At 33.9% G+C, this 18,070-nt stretch overlaps 1 protein-coding gene and 1 pseudogene across 1 annotated transcript in view; one reads left to right on the forward strand and one right to left on the reverse strand.

Moving 5' to 3' along the window:
- Positions 1 to 5,662: 5,662 nt before the first annotated feature.
- Positions 5,663 to 18,070, reverse strand: part of Alg11 (ALG11 alpha-1,2-mannosyltransferase) — a 93,568-nt gene continuing 81,160 nt past the window's right edge. Inside the window, exons 3-5 of the mRNA XM_073986998.1 lie at positions 8,331 to 8,789; positions 7,446 to 8,122; positions 5,663 to 5,836 (exon numbers count right to left, since the gene is read on the reverse strand). Of these exons, the coding sequence (XP_073843099.1) occupies positions 5,749 to 5,836; positions 7,446 to 8,122; positions 8,331 to 8,789 (1,224 nt within the window). The 3' untranslated portion in view covers positions 5,663 to 5,748. The remainder of the gene's footprint in view (positions 5,837 to 7,445; positions 8,123 to 8,330; positions 8,790 to 18,070) is intronic.
- LOC141403910 (protein transport protein Sec61 subunit alpha-like) lies at positions 11,732 to 12,494 on the forward strand (annotated as a pseudogene).

Raw genomic sequence — 18,070 nt, forward strand, 5'->3', positions numbered from 1 at the left:
ACAACGTGGATGAAGATAGCCCATCGAAGCCACCTCCACTTGTCGCTGACAAATCAATATCTCTTAGAGAAATACAACACATTTTGGGTAAAGGATGTGTGTACAAAAGAACATCTATAGGAACAAAAATTTTTCCTGTAGATTTTGAAAAATATGAGTTCTGCAAAAAAGCAGTACTTGAGAATAAAATAGAGTTTCATTCCTTTAACTCTAGAGAAAATCGTTTATACACCGTATTTCTTCACGGCTTGCCGAAAATGTCAACTGATTTCATTATTGAAGACATCAAGAGCTACAATATCACACCAACGTAGGTTACCGAGGTTATCACTAAATTCAGTACTGTGCATGATGCAATTTATAAAGTACAGTTTTCACGAAAAAATTTCAGCCCAGCTTGCTTGCAAAATATAAAAACTATTGACAGTGTTTGCGTTTGGTGGAAGAAGCAGAGACACAAACAAAAGAACAGACCGACACAATGCTGGAACTGCCTCATGTATGGGCATGGGGGCGAGCATTGTAGTAGACGCCCGGCATGCATGATCTGCGCAGACGATCATCACACGAACGACTGTCCGTTCAATAAAAATGAGAAAAGGCCAGCAGTGTTCTCTTGTTACAACTGCAAGAAGAATGGCAATGAAAGAAGTGATCATTCAGCCAATGACGTTAACTGCCCATACCGAGCTCTCTATTTAGAAATAAGAGAGAAAGCCACAAACAAAAATAAGAAAGTGATACCTAACAAGAGTAGAACTACACATGTTCGTCAAAATGAATTCAACTCTAACGTGAATCTCATTGGTTTCAGTCGCACCAACAACATGGAACAACGTACGTATGCCAGTCAAGCGAGAGACTCGCCTCCAAATAATCTCTTCAACATAGACGAATTGTTTGATATTTTCACCTCAGCTCTTGACGAGCTTAGTAAATGTACAACCAAAGTACAACAAATACATGTCGTAATGTCCATGGTTAAACATGCGTACGACATCAAGTAATGACCAATTCAGAATTCTCCATTGGAATTGTAATGGAATCACAAATTACTCTACTCTTAGACAATTTGAATTTTTACTCGAAGAGAACAAAATACATGCAGTCTCTTTAAACGAAACATTTTTTAATGAAAACCATAAACCATACTTTGCAATTATACGATTTACAGAAATGATAGGTCGTCTTCCAGAGGGGGAGGGGTAGCAATTCTGGTTCACAAGTCTGTTGAACACACATTACTACCATTAATTAAAACAAAAGACATTGAAAATATTTCAATCGAAATTGCGATCAACCAGAGACGGATAGTTTTTACCTCCGCTTATTGTCCCAGATATACCGTGCATTTTAAACAAGATTTAATAGAATTAACTTCAATTAATTCTGAGTTCATACTATTTGGTGATCTAAATGCTAAGCATACCTCCTGGAACTGTCAAAGAAACAATACTGCAGGTGCTGTATTAAATGACCTGCAACAAAGTCGAAACTTTTTTGTTTACTACCCCAATAGCCCAACTCTATACCCTCACCAAAGAAGTGGTAATACATCGACGGTTGACATTATGCTAAGCAACTCTTCATTAGATATGCGACTAAGAACTTTTGACTATGTAATACCATCAGATCATCTGCCGGTCATATGCACAGTCCAATGCAATAACATTAATGCAATCGATCAGAGAACTCTCAACTACAAACAATGTAATTGGACACTTTTTAAACAGGAAATTTCCAGACATTATAATTTACCTATTCAAAACTGCAACTCAACCGAAGATATCGACAACGAAATAAATATTTTCATAAATATTATTCTGTCTGCTAGGGACATGGCTACACCAACAAAACAGAATTTTCGTTCGTCTACCCTCTCTCCTAGCATCTTACAGAACATGAGAGAAAGGAATAAATTTAAAAGGAAAGAACAGCGTACGGGTAACCCTGATCTTAAATCGATATACAGACAATGTCACAATTCTCTAAACAGATTAATTAATAGAAGGATAATCACCATGCGAAATCGTAAATGGTCCGACATGCTTTACAATATGAAACCTGGTGACAAGAAATTTTGGGACATAAGCAGAAGTCTTAGGGGTAAAAGAAAATATCAAATTCCTCCCTTCGAAATTGATAATGAAAAGCTTATATCGAATTCAGAGAAGGCGGAATGTTTGGCGAATACATTTTCAAGCTCGCATGCCTTAACAATCAACTACACTCATCCTCACGAATCAAATATAATAAGAAAGGTAGTACATTTGAAATTGGAACCTACTAACACGGAGGATATCGAATATATCACAGAAAATGAGTTGACCTACCTGCTGTCCCAAGACAAAACAACAAAATCCCCTGGTTTGGATAACATACCGAACATATTACTCAAAAATTTACCTCAGCAAGCTATCAGGAGGCTTATGAATATATTTACACAGCTCTTTACGGCTGAATTATTTCCCATCAGCATTTAAATGTGCAAAAATTGTTCCTGTCCATAAAAAGTCAAAGCCCAAAACACTCCCAGGAAGCTATCGACCAATAAGTCTGCTTAGCAACCTGGGAAAACTTTATGAAAAATGTATTTATCGAAGAATTAATGAGTTTGTTGTCGATAACAATCTTATAAGCCGCGAACAATTTGGATTTAAAAAAAGGCCACAGCACCGTACATCAGATTAAAAGGATTCAAAATAAAATCCTCAGAAACAAAAGAAATCGAAAATCGACTGGCATCATATTACTGGACATAGAAAAAGCTTTCGATACGGTATGGCACGACGGCCTGCTTTATAAGCTTATTTCTATGAATTTGCCAAAGTACTTAAGTAAAATCATAGAAAACTTTTTAAAGTATAGAAGTTTCTGCGTCTCAGTGAATGGCACATATTCCTCTACAAAGAATATCTCTGCAGGTCTGCCACAAGGATCAATTCTGTCTCCAATCTTATACTCCTTATACACTTCCGATTTCAAACTAAACAAAATGTTCGATATTGCGTTATATGCAGATGACACAGCATTAATTGCGAGTAGCAAATTGACAAGCGCTCTCTTAAAGAAAATGGAACGGAGTCTAGATGCGTGCTATAAATATTTCTGCCAGTAGAAAATCAAAATTAATGAAGAAAAGACTCAGGCCATAATTTTCCCCTTTAATAAGTCCCCCAAAAGAAATCCAAACCGTCAACTTATGTTCAATGGCAGTATAATACAAATTCAAACAGATGTAAAATATCTCGGAGTAACTTTAGATCATAAACTATTATTTAATAAGCATATTTATAACGTATGTGATAAAGCTGTAAAAGCATTTCGATCTCTCTGGCCTTTCCTAAATAGAAGATCATATCTTAATTTTACAAATAAAAATTTATTATTCAAATGTGTCATAAGACCTATTTTATCATTCGCTTCTCCAGTGTGGCACAAAGCTGCCAAGTGTCATGTTAAAAAGATGCAAATTATACAAAATAAATGTTTAAAAATTATAAATAATAAACACTGGAGATATTCCACACATGCACTACACAACGAAACGGGTTACGAATTCTTTTCAGAGTTCATAAATAGACAAAACTCAAACTTTTATAACAACGTCAGAGAATCTTATTATGATATATTAAGAGAATGTATAGAATTAATATAAGCTATTTTTTATTAAATATAACTCACTAACTGGGAAATATGTTCTATCCCTGCAAACCATTGGAAGATTGTTGGACGATTTTTCGACCAGATTTTTCTTCAACGCTTCTTTCCGGCGATCTTTTATCGAATTTTTATATAAAATTCACCCATGCGAGTAATTTGCCATTAGTAGGCAATTCTCAAAAATTATCGTTTATAATCAATCGCTACGACAAATTACCTGTTATGCTTCTCGGCGATCTTTCCACGAAATTGTGTTATGTTCCGCTATTGTTAGAGCAAGCTAATAATATATTATTCTTTCGAACCCCGATCACGCGATTGTTACTAAAATTTTTGATTTGATTGCTTATAATTCTCATATACACATTCTGCATAACTTTGGTATAAATGGCATGTATTATATTATGATTATTGGCAAACATAGTACATGTCTGGGTTTTGCCAAGTGAAATTAAGAAAGGCCCGAGAAGTAGTATATACCTAAAGCTCTATGTCATAAGGAATGATGCAAAATATAACAAATTAGAAAATAAAACAAAAAGTATAAAAATCAAAGACAACAAATGAAAGAAACAAAAAACAAAGAAGAATGAAAAATAAATCTTCTTTAATTTATTGTTTATATTTTCTTCTTCTTAAGATCTTCCAAATGATTCGTCAACGAATCTTGATCGCGATTCGCATTCCATAAACACTTACTTTAGGTTGGTGTTACGCGGAAGATTTTTAGGCGATATCGCCTGCGAAAAATTATTCGCCCAGGAAAATCGCGTATTATTCTTAGGCGATAGAAATGGTTTGCAGGGATAATAGATTATGACGTCATAATCTATTTATAAACATAAATTTCCCAAAATGTTTAAACTATTTATATAAATAATCAAATAAGGTTTTTTCCCAATTTTTGCCTGATTAAAACAAATTAATGTTTAGATAAACAGAAATATAACTTAGTAATATAACGGAATAAATTGTTGGAATACATATATATTGTAAGTCTCGAAACATGTATACATACAAATTTGTAAAATATGAAATCGTTTGGATGAATAAATGAATTGAAATTGAAAAATTTGGTGGAGTCGGCAATTTTTCGCAATGTTTTCATAAAACAACTAAGCACTGGGTTTGATGCTCAGTCCCAAATGTTCTGATTTCTTTCGTTTTGTCTGGATTGATAATTTGACATCTGCATTCGCCCACGACTCTCAACGGAAAATAACTTAAGTTGGCTGCATTTCCTTTTTTTCCTTTTTGCTTGTTCACAAGCCGCTTGCCTGAACTGCAACTCCACTTCAAGTTTTATCATTTGTCAACTATGCAGGGTTGTATGCATTCGTTTGCAATGCAATCACTAAGTTATTTGTAATTGACGTAATGTGCCTGGTATAATTTGAGGGCGTGGCGTTTACACGGGACACGGCACACTGTCAATAATTAGTTTTGACCTCTGTTAGAAGCCTCAGAAATTATTAGCTTAGTTCTTTGTCATATTTTTGTATCCGCTCAAAAATTTTTATATCTTGTTCCAGGGTTACTTGTTCTTGTTCGAGGAAAAAGTTAGCTTGTTTGTGAAACTCTTGAAGGATAGGTGGTTTTTGCGCATTTCCAGCGGAATTGTCTGGCATGGGATTGAAAAAACTGGTAAAAGTTTTCTCAGGTGTTATTACTGACATGTTCAGAGCTCTTCTCAAGTTGGTTTCAGAAATTTGGTGTCTCCAAGGGCTTTGGCTACGTGAATTTTTTACAAAAAGAGTAGTATTTCGAATTGTTTCCTCCCTATGTTATCAATCTCATTTTTTCAGCTAAACAGACACAAGTCGAAATAATATCTTTACGTTTTTTTAACAAAATGGTAGTAACTAGAAAATTTGTTAAACATATTACCAATATTTGAAGAAATGGAAAAAAATCCAGTGTAGTGAACAAGATCTTCTACAATGGATTTTTTTTGTTGTCTCTACTGAATACATATAATTTGTACTATAACATAAGGATATACGTTGTTTTTCATTCATATTTTATTAGAACAAACATGAATTGAGTCCATTTATTAAAGCAGTAACTATCTTTATATAAACATATTCATTTTAAACCTTTGTTGAAAAGAGGAATAATTGCACGTAGAAAATTCGTCTCAAATTCCTTCTCGGAAAATCGCTCCACAGAAGACCTGAAATAAATAGAAACAAATATGTTAATGTCTCGAAGATGTGAATGGACCTATGTGCGTCCGTCAATTTGTCCTTGTAAACCTTGTATCACTACAACGTCATTTTTCGTCTCCCAATGCTAGTCATATTGGTGATAATGGGGGCCATGTTTGGGATCGAAATAAAACAAATACGGGAAATATGCAACAATGTATTCTAGAACCAATCCATTCCAATTTTTGGATTTTAATTGTTATAACGAATATCACACCTTAAGTGCATTTCAATAAAAAGATCAACATTAAGGAACGTCGCCTGACCACTCAAATATCAAAATTTTATTAACAGAACTCTATAAAGGAGATAACGGAGCACATCTGAAATTATTTTTATATCTAATTTAGTAGTATTAACCTTAACCAAATATGCCGAGTGTACTACATGTATTACACCTATTATTTGTTGGTTTCTGTGCTTATTTTACGGTAAATTTTCTAATAAACTTGTTGAGGCGATATAGAACATAACGGTGAACAAAGCGTACTCTGATAAGTTTTATCTATGGAAATTGCTTGTGCGTATTATTTGTGCTCAAAGATTTGAGTTTTGTGAAATTTGGAAAATTGTGCGAAAAAATTTTATATGCATATTTTGTTTTTGTTAGTTTTCTATGTTTTTCTAATTCTAACAGTCGTAAAAATCAATAAGTAGCAAAAGTATATGCCAAAAAAATTAATTGTATGTAATTTTCGTTGACATATTTCCTATCGTACTACATGTAGTACCATAGACTAAAGCTGAAAATACATCCAACGTTTGAGTAAAGTTTTGTGTTGAGCGTTCAGATCGCCTACTATCAAACGGCGAATCACCGAGTTCCCGATCATCATCAAACCATTTGCTGAATCCAAGTTGCCGAATCCCCAGCCAACTTATGGTATTTAAACATCAATAGATTATAAATTAGTTTAACATCAATAAATATCCGATTTAACCCCCAGGAAACGGAGATCACTAGTCTTATTATTCCGTAAGGCCCTTATGGCGACCCTGGACACGACTAAGTCTACACCAGCCTACGACAAAACCACGTTATACAATGGCTATGCCCCAAACGGAATAAAACTACATCTGTCTATTGCATACGTATATGTCGAGTGTACTACATGTATGAAGTACGGCAGCCCTAAATTTGGTTGGCAAAAAATAAGTACATTTTTAATTTTTTTTTTTAATATTTACCTATAGCTGAGTAAATTTTTATAAAAGTTTGTTAGTAATTTAGCTATACTAATAATATTATTCAGCAATAAAATAAAAATTGATTAATGGATGGGTCACTAATTTTCCGTTATGAAACAAAAAACGAAGTGACCCAAAGGAACAAACGGTATTTTCGCTGTCCATGAACCCCAACACGGTAGAATTTTTGCATCAGAACGCTTGAATATTTTCTGGTCATCTTACGTAGCACAGTGTCATTTATCGAAATTTGCACTGTCTCAAGGCTAAAAATTCCGTTGCTCGATAGCATTGAGATCTCTAGTAGACTTTTTGGCTCAGTACAATCCCAGGAATCAGAAACGCGACCCGCCCCGTTAAATCTAAAAAATAATAAATTATACTTGCCTTGCAGCATTTCTTATGACATCGTTTTCCTCCTTAGAATTATATATAATTGATAAAATGCAGTTTGCATACTCAATAGCATCCACTGCTAAGAATCCATTTTGCGAGCCTTCAGATGTTTCTATTATATCTAAAAGAGGACCTCCAGATTTGTGTGCAACCATTATAATTCCAGCTGCCATACATTCAACTATTCCAATGCCAAAATGTTCATTCCACATTGTATGAACTCCAATGCTTGCAACCTTGTACAGTTCTAACAATTCACTGTATGGGACGTTTACTTTGAATTCGACACTATTTTCCAAAGAAAGATGTTTTGATAAATCTTGCATGTTTTTTAGACGTTCGTAGTCAGCTTCATTTCTACAGGATCCAACAATAACCAGTTTAATTTTGTTCCACAAGTCTTCATTCCTAGTTAATAAAGTGCGTAATTCATACATCGCTTGTAATTGGAGAGGGTGATCCTTTTCCGGTCGAAATTGTCCCACAGATAATATGATTATTTTGTTAGGATTTTCTATTCGCTTCAAGTTCTTTATATGTTTAACTTCACAAGGGGGATAAACGCGATGTGTCTTAAATGGTACACCCCACAAATTCAATATGTGGTTTTCCGTCCATGATGAATTCACCATTATGGTTTCCGAACTACGGCCGACCCAACTATAGATCTGTGTTAAAATGTTTTTCTTTAATTTCTTAAATTATAATTTCTAAGACCATATTTACTTTAGGCAATTTCCCTTCCAGCAATTATCAGTTTGATGGAGAAAGTGGTGATAAATAACGAAATTTTTACCTCTCAACTTTCTTGCAGACGAACTGATAATTGTTGCAAAGAAAATTTCCTAATGTAAATCTTGACTATGTTTTACTTACCTTAGCGAACAATTTATAGTATGTGACTTTTAACCAGGTTAGAAACGGATTTCGAACAACATAGCTATGATTGTTGTGTGAATACTCCCGCTGTTGTACTCTTCTTAACATCTCTGTACTTATTGTTGGATAATGAACGTAGCATCCCACTTTACAACATCCAATATAACGAAATAATGGTAATGTAAATGCATATCCCATAGTGTCAATATATATATCTGGTGGAAATTTACATAATGCCTCCAAACCTAAAAGTACTGAACCAATACTTTGGCCCAGAAGAGTAAAACATGGATATTTACGCGCTTCAACCCAATGACGTAATTTTAAGTACACAAAGGTTACACTGTCTAATTCTATACTAATATTAAACACACTTTTCGCTTTTTCTAAAATTGCATTTGGAGAGCTTTCAATGTCACCCGTATATATGACAATTTTTATGTTATCATACTTTGCCTGAAATAAAATAAAAAAACAAAATTAATTATCAGGGTTTCTACTGGTAGAACTGGTAGAAGACATCAATATTTCGCAATACTATTAAAATTAAAAAAATATAACATTAAAAGATGTTTTTCGTATTACGCTTCTAAAAAAGCATGATAAAAAATCACAAAATCATGTGCAATAGGCGTATTGTCGCAAATCCAACCTCAGTTCGATATAACGTCTGCAATAACTGGCGTCACCGAGGAGGTGCTCAGACTTCACACCGCTACTGGTCACAACATTTCATAGCCAGCTGCGGTCAGCAGCCATTTTCTTGGCGTGAACGTGGTCTCCTACTGCTGTAACCAAAATGTATTAAATTTTCCAATGATAATAAAAGAAGTATAAGATTTGATATGCATTTATTTGTAATTATTGTTTGTTGCTATTCATGCTTTAATCTGTTCTGTTCGGTTGAATACAATAGAATGAAACTAAAACTAAGAGGTAATGTAATTGAGAGCGAGGGAATGTTTACTCGTTGACAACTTGTGACAACTCTAATTTGCGAATGACAATAAGTCTGTCTGGTTACTTTCCCAGCAAGAATTGTCCAGCAAGAACTTTCTCAGAGAGTAAGGGGTTTTTATTCTCTTTTGCTAGAAAATTGTAAAAAGTAAACAGACACCTTCCCAGCAAAAACCAGCAAGCAATCAGCTGACTTGCCAAAACAGAACAATTTGTCCGCCAACAAAGGAAGCAAACACGTTGTATTTTATTAAAAATAAAAAAGAAAATGAAACAAAAAATTATTTTTCCACTTAACAAATTTGTTCTCCATAAAACAATACAATTAGACTATGTTATTTCCACAATAAAATTGTTTTTAATGTTCACAAACATAAATCAACAAAAAACTAAAAACGGCTGATTGATTGTTTTCAGGAAGAAGAAGAGCTTGCAAGTGCTTGCTAGAAGAAATTTGTCCAGCAAGAATTTGCAAGCTCTCAGTGAAAGAACTGTCAAAATGTCTCTCTCGAATCGCTCTCTTTTGCTGGTTTTTTGTGTTAACAGACGACTTCCAGCAACAATTGGTACAAATTGTTACAAATTTTAGGGTAACCAGACACAGCTAATACTTGTAAAGAACTATAATAAAAAGAGGTTACATCATGATAACCCTGTAGGAAATGTCAATAATGAATCTATACTGACCCTGTAGGAAATGTCAATAGTGAATCTATACTGACTTACTACTGACATTGTAAGCAGTACTACTGACAAACTGTAGACAACTAATGTAATTTCCTATAGACATTTTGTATGAACGTGTCACTCGAAAGTCAGTACTGACAATGGAACTAGTATGTCAATAGTAAGTCAGTAGTTCCTGAGGAACCATGTGTTGACATTGGAGGTAGTGAGTCAGTATAGACATTGGAGGTAGTGAGTAAGTATAGACATTGGAGGTAGTAAGTCAGTATAGACATTGGAGGTAGTAAGTCAGTATAGACATTGGAGGTAGTGAGTCAATAGTACCAGATTTTCAATACTGAATTTTTTAGCTTATTTGGAACTTTTCATAGATAAAACAGCTATATAGTACGTTTAATAAGAAGATGAAGCTACACATTTGTTTAAATACTATATTTCATTAAAGAATAAAAGAAATAATATTGAAAATGCTAAAAATGTACAAATTGCGTATTACAGTATTTTTATCTTTTTAAATGGCTAAGCCAAAGATTCCACATAAGTAAAAATTAGTAAATAAAGACAATGTTTTCAAGGCTGGTTAAACATTTTAATGTATAAATAATAAAAAAAACGTTTTCATTTTATTTTCTTGGCCAAGTCGCACCAATGACTTGTCTGCTTAAAATAGTTCTTCTTCTGTTGCACTTAACGTTTTATCAGGCGATTCGCTGAATGTTGATATAACATCTAGGAATTGAAAAGAATAAACATGTATAAACATAAATAAAAAATATGTTCTTAAATTTGCTTGCCTATTACAGCTGTATAACATTGGAAAAATCTCACAATCGATTTTTGCCAAATAATTCTTCAACATTGTAATTCATTATTATGTTTAGTTGCATTCAGCATTTCCAGCGAGACGGGCCAATATATACATCAGGTTCCACAATCTTCTCTAAAGGTTCCACATAATGTCTAATTGTCGAAATTTCACCACAAATGTTGTTAGTCGCCTCAGAATTCGTACTTTGCTATAGAATTGTTTATTTTTCACATGTCTTTTATATTTTCTTTTGCTCATACTTGTTATTGAAATTATATGCTTTAAGTTTTCACGATATTTTATTGATTTTTACAAAAACAATTTTTCGCCAACCGCAAAAATTATTTTACGCCAAACAATTAAGAAAATTAAAAAAGATGCTTCGTTGGGCTATCATCTGTCAATATACACAATGCTTCTTCTTATTAAGGTAAAGGTATCAATAGTTGACAACCTGGTGACAAAGTGTTGACTTTGTCACCATATTAGTAAACAAAGTGGCGACATGTCAACACATGACCCCACACTTCCTACAGGGAAAGTTATAACAAATCTCTCACCCTAAAAATATTCAAGTCAATACTAGAGCTGGCAAACTATCGATATCAGCCCCATTCGATTTTTTCGATATTTCCGCTTCAAACTATCTATAAAATCGATACTATCGTGGATTTATCACCCTATCAAATTTGAATCCAAAATGGCCGACAAACGTGTTTTGTTTACATTTGATTGAAATAACGTTGTAAAATTCAATTTTAAAACGTCGGTACGTTAAGTTTTCGTGCTCTCGAGGAGGAGTTTGAAGAGATTTGTTCCAGCTCATTTTAACGAAATCATAATAATATTTCACTTTCTATTCTTACTGACTCGTCGGCGTTAAAAAAAATAAAAAAATAGTCTGAATACAAATCAAAAATGACTCATGGCAATTAAATTCCCCGAAGATAAAAGCCCTTTTGCAGTATACTGCCAGAAATTGCCAAACCCGAACGCAAAATCTTCATCTTCATCTTCTTGGTATGATGTCAAAACCCTCTGTTGGTATCAGGTGAACCTCTCTTCTTGATTCGTGCCAACCCTTATGGAATTGGAGTTCTCTCCCATTGTTACATCTGGCTTGATTATGCAATTGTTGACTGGTGTCAAAATCATTCAAGTTGGTGACACTCCCAAGGATCGTGCTTTGTTCAATGACGCCCAAAAACTCTTTGGTATGGTTATTACCATTGGTCAAGCCATTGTTTATGTCATGTCTGAAATGTATAGTGATCCATCTGAAATAGGTGTCGGTGTTTGCTTCTTGATCATCATGCGAAACCTATGTGTGGAAGGTCTTCTCACCAACCACCGGTACGTGATACTGAAGTCGAAGGTGCCGTTATTGCCTTGTTCCACTTTATGGTCACTCGAAATGATAATGTTCGTGGCAGTGGCCAACTGCTCTCGTCTTTGCCGTTGTCATCTACTTCCAAGGTTTCCGAGTTGATTTGCCAACCACATTTTCCCGTTATCAAGTTGTTCTACACCTCGAACATTCCCTTCATCTTGCACAAATGATGGCCGTTAAATTCCAAGGTAACTTCTCCATCAACCTCCTTGGTGTTTGGGATCATGTTGGTAGTGGCGGCCCAGTTCGCTCCTACCCCACCCTTCCGTCAGCGCCATTTTCTTTAAGCTTGTAAAAAACTTCATGAAATCGTTTTATTCATTTACACAAAAAGCATGAAGAATCAATCGCGTCTGTTAACAATTTGCTTTAACAAATTTCTGGCTATTGTTTATGCGGCTCCTATTTAGTTATATCAAAATGTTCGATAGTATCGATATAAAAAGCTATTCATCGATATTGGTGTAAAAAATCAAGTATCGATAATATCGATATTTCCATCGATGGTTTGCCAGCTCTAGTCAATACATATATGTAGGAACGGTGTTGCGCAGCCGCTCACGTTTGTGCTGTTGCTGTTGATTACACATGACGGACATTGACGAAGACGACACACACAACAGACTAGACGTATTCATTGATTTGGCGACCACACACTTAACGACGAGAACAAGACTAACGTACACAGTCGCTGTATAGAAGTTGAGCAGACAAGAAGTTTTAGAAGTAAAGTGAAGCATTGGAAGTAAAGTGAAGTTCGAAGAAGTTTTAAGTTTTTTTAATGAAGTTAGTTTGAAGTTAATATAAGATTAAACGTAAAGTCTGAATTAATCACTATTTTATAAACTCTGTAAATATTATATTCTACAATTTATTTAATTAATGAACCAAAATTATTAATCAATAAATATTTTGTCTCCAAGACATTCGCCAAAGTGTTTTTAATTGGAACAAAAGGTAACCAATTCTATATATATTTAATTAACCATAACTAATGCGTAGTCTCGTAGATACTTTGGTAGAACTCGTTTCCTCTTTGATGTACGAAACGGTGTCTGCGATATCGATGTATTTGATTCAGTACCTACAGCTTCAACTTATTAACCATTTCTTATTCTTTTCCGCTTTGATGAACGAATTGGTGCTATATCTTCTTTACGTGGTACGACAACTCTTCCTTTTGAATTTGAAGTTAGTATATCAAATTTTCTATTGATTGATGTGTTGGTTGAACTTAATGTTACAGCATCAGTTGGTGGTTTCAATAAGACGGTCAAGCAGGCGGGGGAAGCGGTAGTGACTCCTGAATTAATGAGTACTGATGGTTTTAATCGTGAGAAGACTTAACAATCTGCTCAAGGCATTCGGAAATCGGCAGTTTCTTTGTCCGTTGCTTATTCGGGGGTCTCCTCGGCCAATGTAGGCCATGCCGAACAGCCAGTGCAGGGACCATTATCTATGGCTCCAGCCATGAGAATGGTGTTTGCGGCTAGGTTTGCTCCCAAAACGACGGCTGACGAAATTAATAGTTATATAAGACCGATTACTTCCTTAAATGTTACAAACTATGTTCGGCGTTTTCGGAAAGTAAATCCTCATTCGAGATTGTTACTAATCAGCTAATATTTAATCAGATTATATCGAGAGAATTTTGGCCTGAAAATGCTTTTGAAAAAGAATTTCTGGAAAGAAACGATAAGTTAGCACATTTGCCTCCTCGAATAGCTACAGTCTCAAAAAACTAAATAATCTTTCTCTATTTGCTATCAGATTGTAAGGGGGTTAAACACGAAATTAATTGTTTTTCAAGATTGTTACTAATCAGCTAATATTCAATCAGATTATATCAAGAGAATTTTGGCCTGAAAATGCTTTTGTAAAAGAATTTCTGGAAAGAAACGATAAGTTAGCTCATTTGCCTCCTCGAACAGCTACATTCTCAAAAAACTATAAAATCCTTTTTCTATTTGCTATCAGATTGTAAGGGGGTTAAACACAAAATTAACTCGCTTATTTACTGATAGCTGCGGGTTGGATTATGATGTAATTGTTTTATCTGAAACTTGGTTAAAAAATCTGTACTAAATACTGAAGTTTTATTTCCTAAATATTAAATATTCAGAAAAGATCGTGTTGCTAAAAAGGGTGGCGGAGTCCTTATTGCAGTTGACTCCTTTTATTCCACTAATTTAATTGAATTAAATAATAGTCCTGATATTGAATTTTTGAGTATATCCGTTGAATTAGGCAATTTTAAATTATTTATAACTTGCTCCTATATTTGACATATGTGTATAAAAAGCATATATTTTTATTTATTTAACATTATAGTAACAAAGCATGTATTGCCATTCAGTTACACAAAACAACAGAAGGTTTATTACTCTGAGATCAAAAAACTTAATAGTATAATAAATAATAAAAAACAAGTAAGATCGGCGTTAAGTTCGGCCAGGCCGAACTTGTTATAACCTCCACCACAAGTTGTATTGAAGTAAAATGGAATTATTAGTTTCCTTTCGTGTATGAAGAAGACTTAATACTAAATTTCAGCAAGTTCGGTAAAACAATGTGATGCACCATTCTATGGGGGCTATTTCAAAACGTCGATCTATACCGACAAATTTCTGACGGAAAGTTTTTAGGCTCAAAGAAGACTAAATACCAAATTTCCTATATTTCGGTAGGAGAATGTGGCTAAAACTTAAAAAATACCGAAAATCAAGAAGTACGCTTCTATGGGGATATAGGGAGACGTGGACCTATACTGATAATACTCTTCTGGAATATTTTATAACACTTGGAAGACGAAATAACGAATTTCAGCCATTTCGGTTATATATTGACGTCAGTATTACGAAAATCGGGTGGTACCGTTCTATGGGGGCTATATCGAAACGTGGACCTATACCGACGAATTTTGGTCAGAAATGGGGCAATATGAAAGCGTGGACCTGTACAGACATATTTCTGGCGAACAGTTTTATATCACATTGAAGACTAAATACCAAATTTCAGCCATTGAAGACACAACCTTCAAAATACGAAAAATCGGGAGGTACCTTTCCATGGGGGCTATATGAAGGCATGGACCGATACCGACAAAGTCCTGGGGGAAAGTTTTATACCACCAACGTAACCTAAGTACCCAATTTCTGCCATTTTGGTAGGATAATGAAGCTAAAACCTTAAAAATACCGAAAATCGGGATGTACCGTTCTATGGGGGCTATATGAAGGTGTGGACCGATACCGACAAAATTCTGGGGGAAAGACAAATATAAGAAGTCATAACATCTAAAGTACAGGAACCCTGAAAAATGCCTTGCAAGGAGAATGGGGAAAATGCAGATATCTTGCACCGAAAATTTAGTCAAATCTTTGCCAAAAAGGCTTAAAGCTATAAAGGATAACAAAGGATGTCATACCAAGTGCTAAAACCCTAAGAAATCCTTTTTGTTTCTCAAAACTTTTAGAGTGGATAATTTTCACTGTGAGGTAGAAATCGATGTTGTTTAACAATTTTTATTTTTTTTTTATCTAAATTTACCCGAGTTTCGTTAATTTTATTTTATTATATTTATGTTAAGACCCTACTGTAAAAATATAAAAAAGAATGAAATCGCTATCATTAATTAACTCTTAGCAATCGCAGTTTTAATGAAAGAAATTGAAGTGGATACTTTTGTCTGTGATTCACTGTATATCAGCAATAAGTTCAATCGTTGGCAAGATGAATGAAGCTGGTCGAATTTTGGTTCTAGGTGATTTTAATATGCCCTCTGTTAAGTGGCTTTTATTACCAGATTCCGAAGCTCTAAATCCGCTAACATCTGAGGCGAATAATAATCAAGATACATTTGAAGTTGTTAGTCGACTTAGTGATCTCAATCCTTAATTTAGCACTTGTAAATAATGTTACTCAATACTTTGAAATAAATAGAATAGAATAATTAGAATTCATCCTTCATTATGCATAAGCATGACCCGTAATCATTTCCTTGTTGAAAATCAGTACAACATGTAAAAAAACTGTCCTTAATTATAAAAAACAGATTTTCGGAAGCTTAATTCTATTATTTCTTCTGTTAACTGGACATCTGTATGTCTTTGTAACAGTAATATTGATCTTGGACTTAAAATAAATAAATTCTATGATATACTAAATAAATTTATGCTGGAATGTGTTCCAACTATTAAACTTACAAATTCTAATAAATATCCATGGATTACTCCTGAGTTATCAACCATAAAAAATTCTAAAAACAAACTTTTTCGGAAATATAAAAAATCAGGTTTTTCGATTGACTACGCCTATTATTCTGTTGCTAGGTCTAAGTATACGCTAGAATCTCGAAGATTATACAATGAGTACCTCAATAAGATTAAAGATAATTTTAAATCCAATCCCAAGTCCTTCTATGATTTTGTTAATTTGAAAAGAAAAACCTGTTAACTTGACATCTGTATGTCTTTGTAACAGTAATATTGATCTTGAACTTAAAATAAATAAATTCTATGATATACTAAATAAATTTATGCTGGAATGTGTTCCAACTATTAAAGTTACAAATTCTAATAAATATCCATGATTACTCCTGAGTTATCAACCATAAAAAATTCTAAAAACAAACTTTTTCGGAAATATAAAAAATCAGGTTTTTCGATTGCTACGCCAATTATTCTGTTGCTAGGTCTAAGTATACGCTAGAATCTCGAAGATTATACAATGAGTACCTCAATAAGATTAAAGATAATTTTAAATCCAATCCCAAGTCCTTCTATGATTTTGTTAATTTGAAAAGAAAAACCTCTTCTAAGCCCTAAATTCAATAATCAAGAATTTATTGAAAACACTGATTTTGCTGAATGTTTTGCAAAATTTTTTGCTACAACTTATTCTAGAGCATCTCGTCCTTATAAGTTATCTCAGATTGGTGAAATGTATATGCCGTTCTTACGTTACCAAGATGTTTCCAAAGGTTTGCGAAGTTTAAAATCCATTAAAAGTCCAGGTCCTGATGGGATACCTAGTATAATTCTTAAGCATTGTTCTGATACATTTTCAATCCCTTTAACTCTATTCGGTTATTTCCCCGCATTTTGGAAAAAGTCTTATATTGTACCTTTACATAAGTCTGGTAGTCTGACAAATGTATCCAATTATAGAGGAATTGCAAAGTTAAGCGCTATTCCTAAGTTGTTCGAAAAAAAAAATGATCAGTATGGTTTTCGTAGTGGACTTTCAATTATAACAAATCTAATACAGTTTACATCGCCTGTAATAAAAGGATTTATTCAGCGTTGTCGAACTTATACAATATATACAGATTTCAGCAAAGCTTTTGATATGGTTAACCATAAGCTTTTGTTGTATAAATTAGATTATATGGGCTTTAATATGTATACGTCTTGTCTTTTCAATGGTTAACAGCGAATGACGCTTCTTTATTTCTCATTCTCTTACTTCACTATTGTACATACATTTTTATCTCAACCAATATTAATCTTTCAATTTTAAATAGCATTTGTCTACTCCGAGATTACCTCATTTCTCGTGCATATTCTGATCACTTCAGTTTCCATGTCTTTCGGAACTAAAAATCTCAAATTCTCGTTTAATTTTTTATACACCACCCCATTTACCATATCGTATCCGTCCACTGTTTCCTGTTCTAACCGTACCTTTAAATCACTTACTTCTTTATCCCTGGCTTGCGCTGCACAAAGCTGAAAGTCAATATCTTCTAATTCGATGGTCGCTACTGCCTTAGCACTGTCTGTTTGTTTCACTCTCGACAGTGCACTATAGGTCATACGGACCATTTTATTGGCCAAAAGTCCTAAAGTTAAAACAAGTATTTGGTTTAAGTTAATATAGCGTTTTTAGATTCAG

This window comes from Musca autumnalis, unplaced genomic scaffold (genome assembly GCF_047663935.1).
Source record: "Musca autumnalis isolate F117 unplaced genomic scaffold, ASM4766393v1 scaffold_4, whole genome shotgun sequence".
NCBI classification, from domain to species: domain Eukaryota; kingdom Metazoa; phylum Arthropoda; class Insecta; order Diptera; family Muscidae; genus Musca; species Musca autumnalis.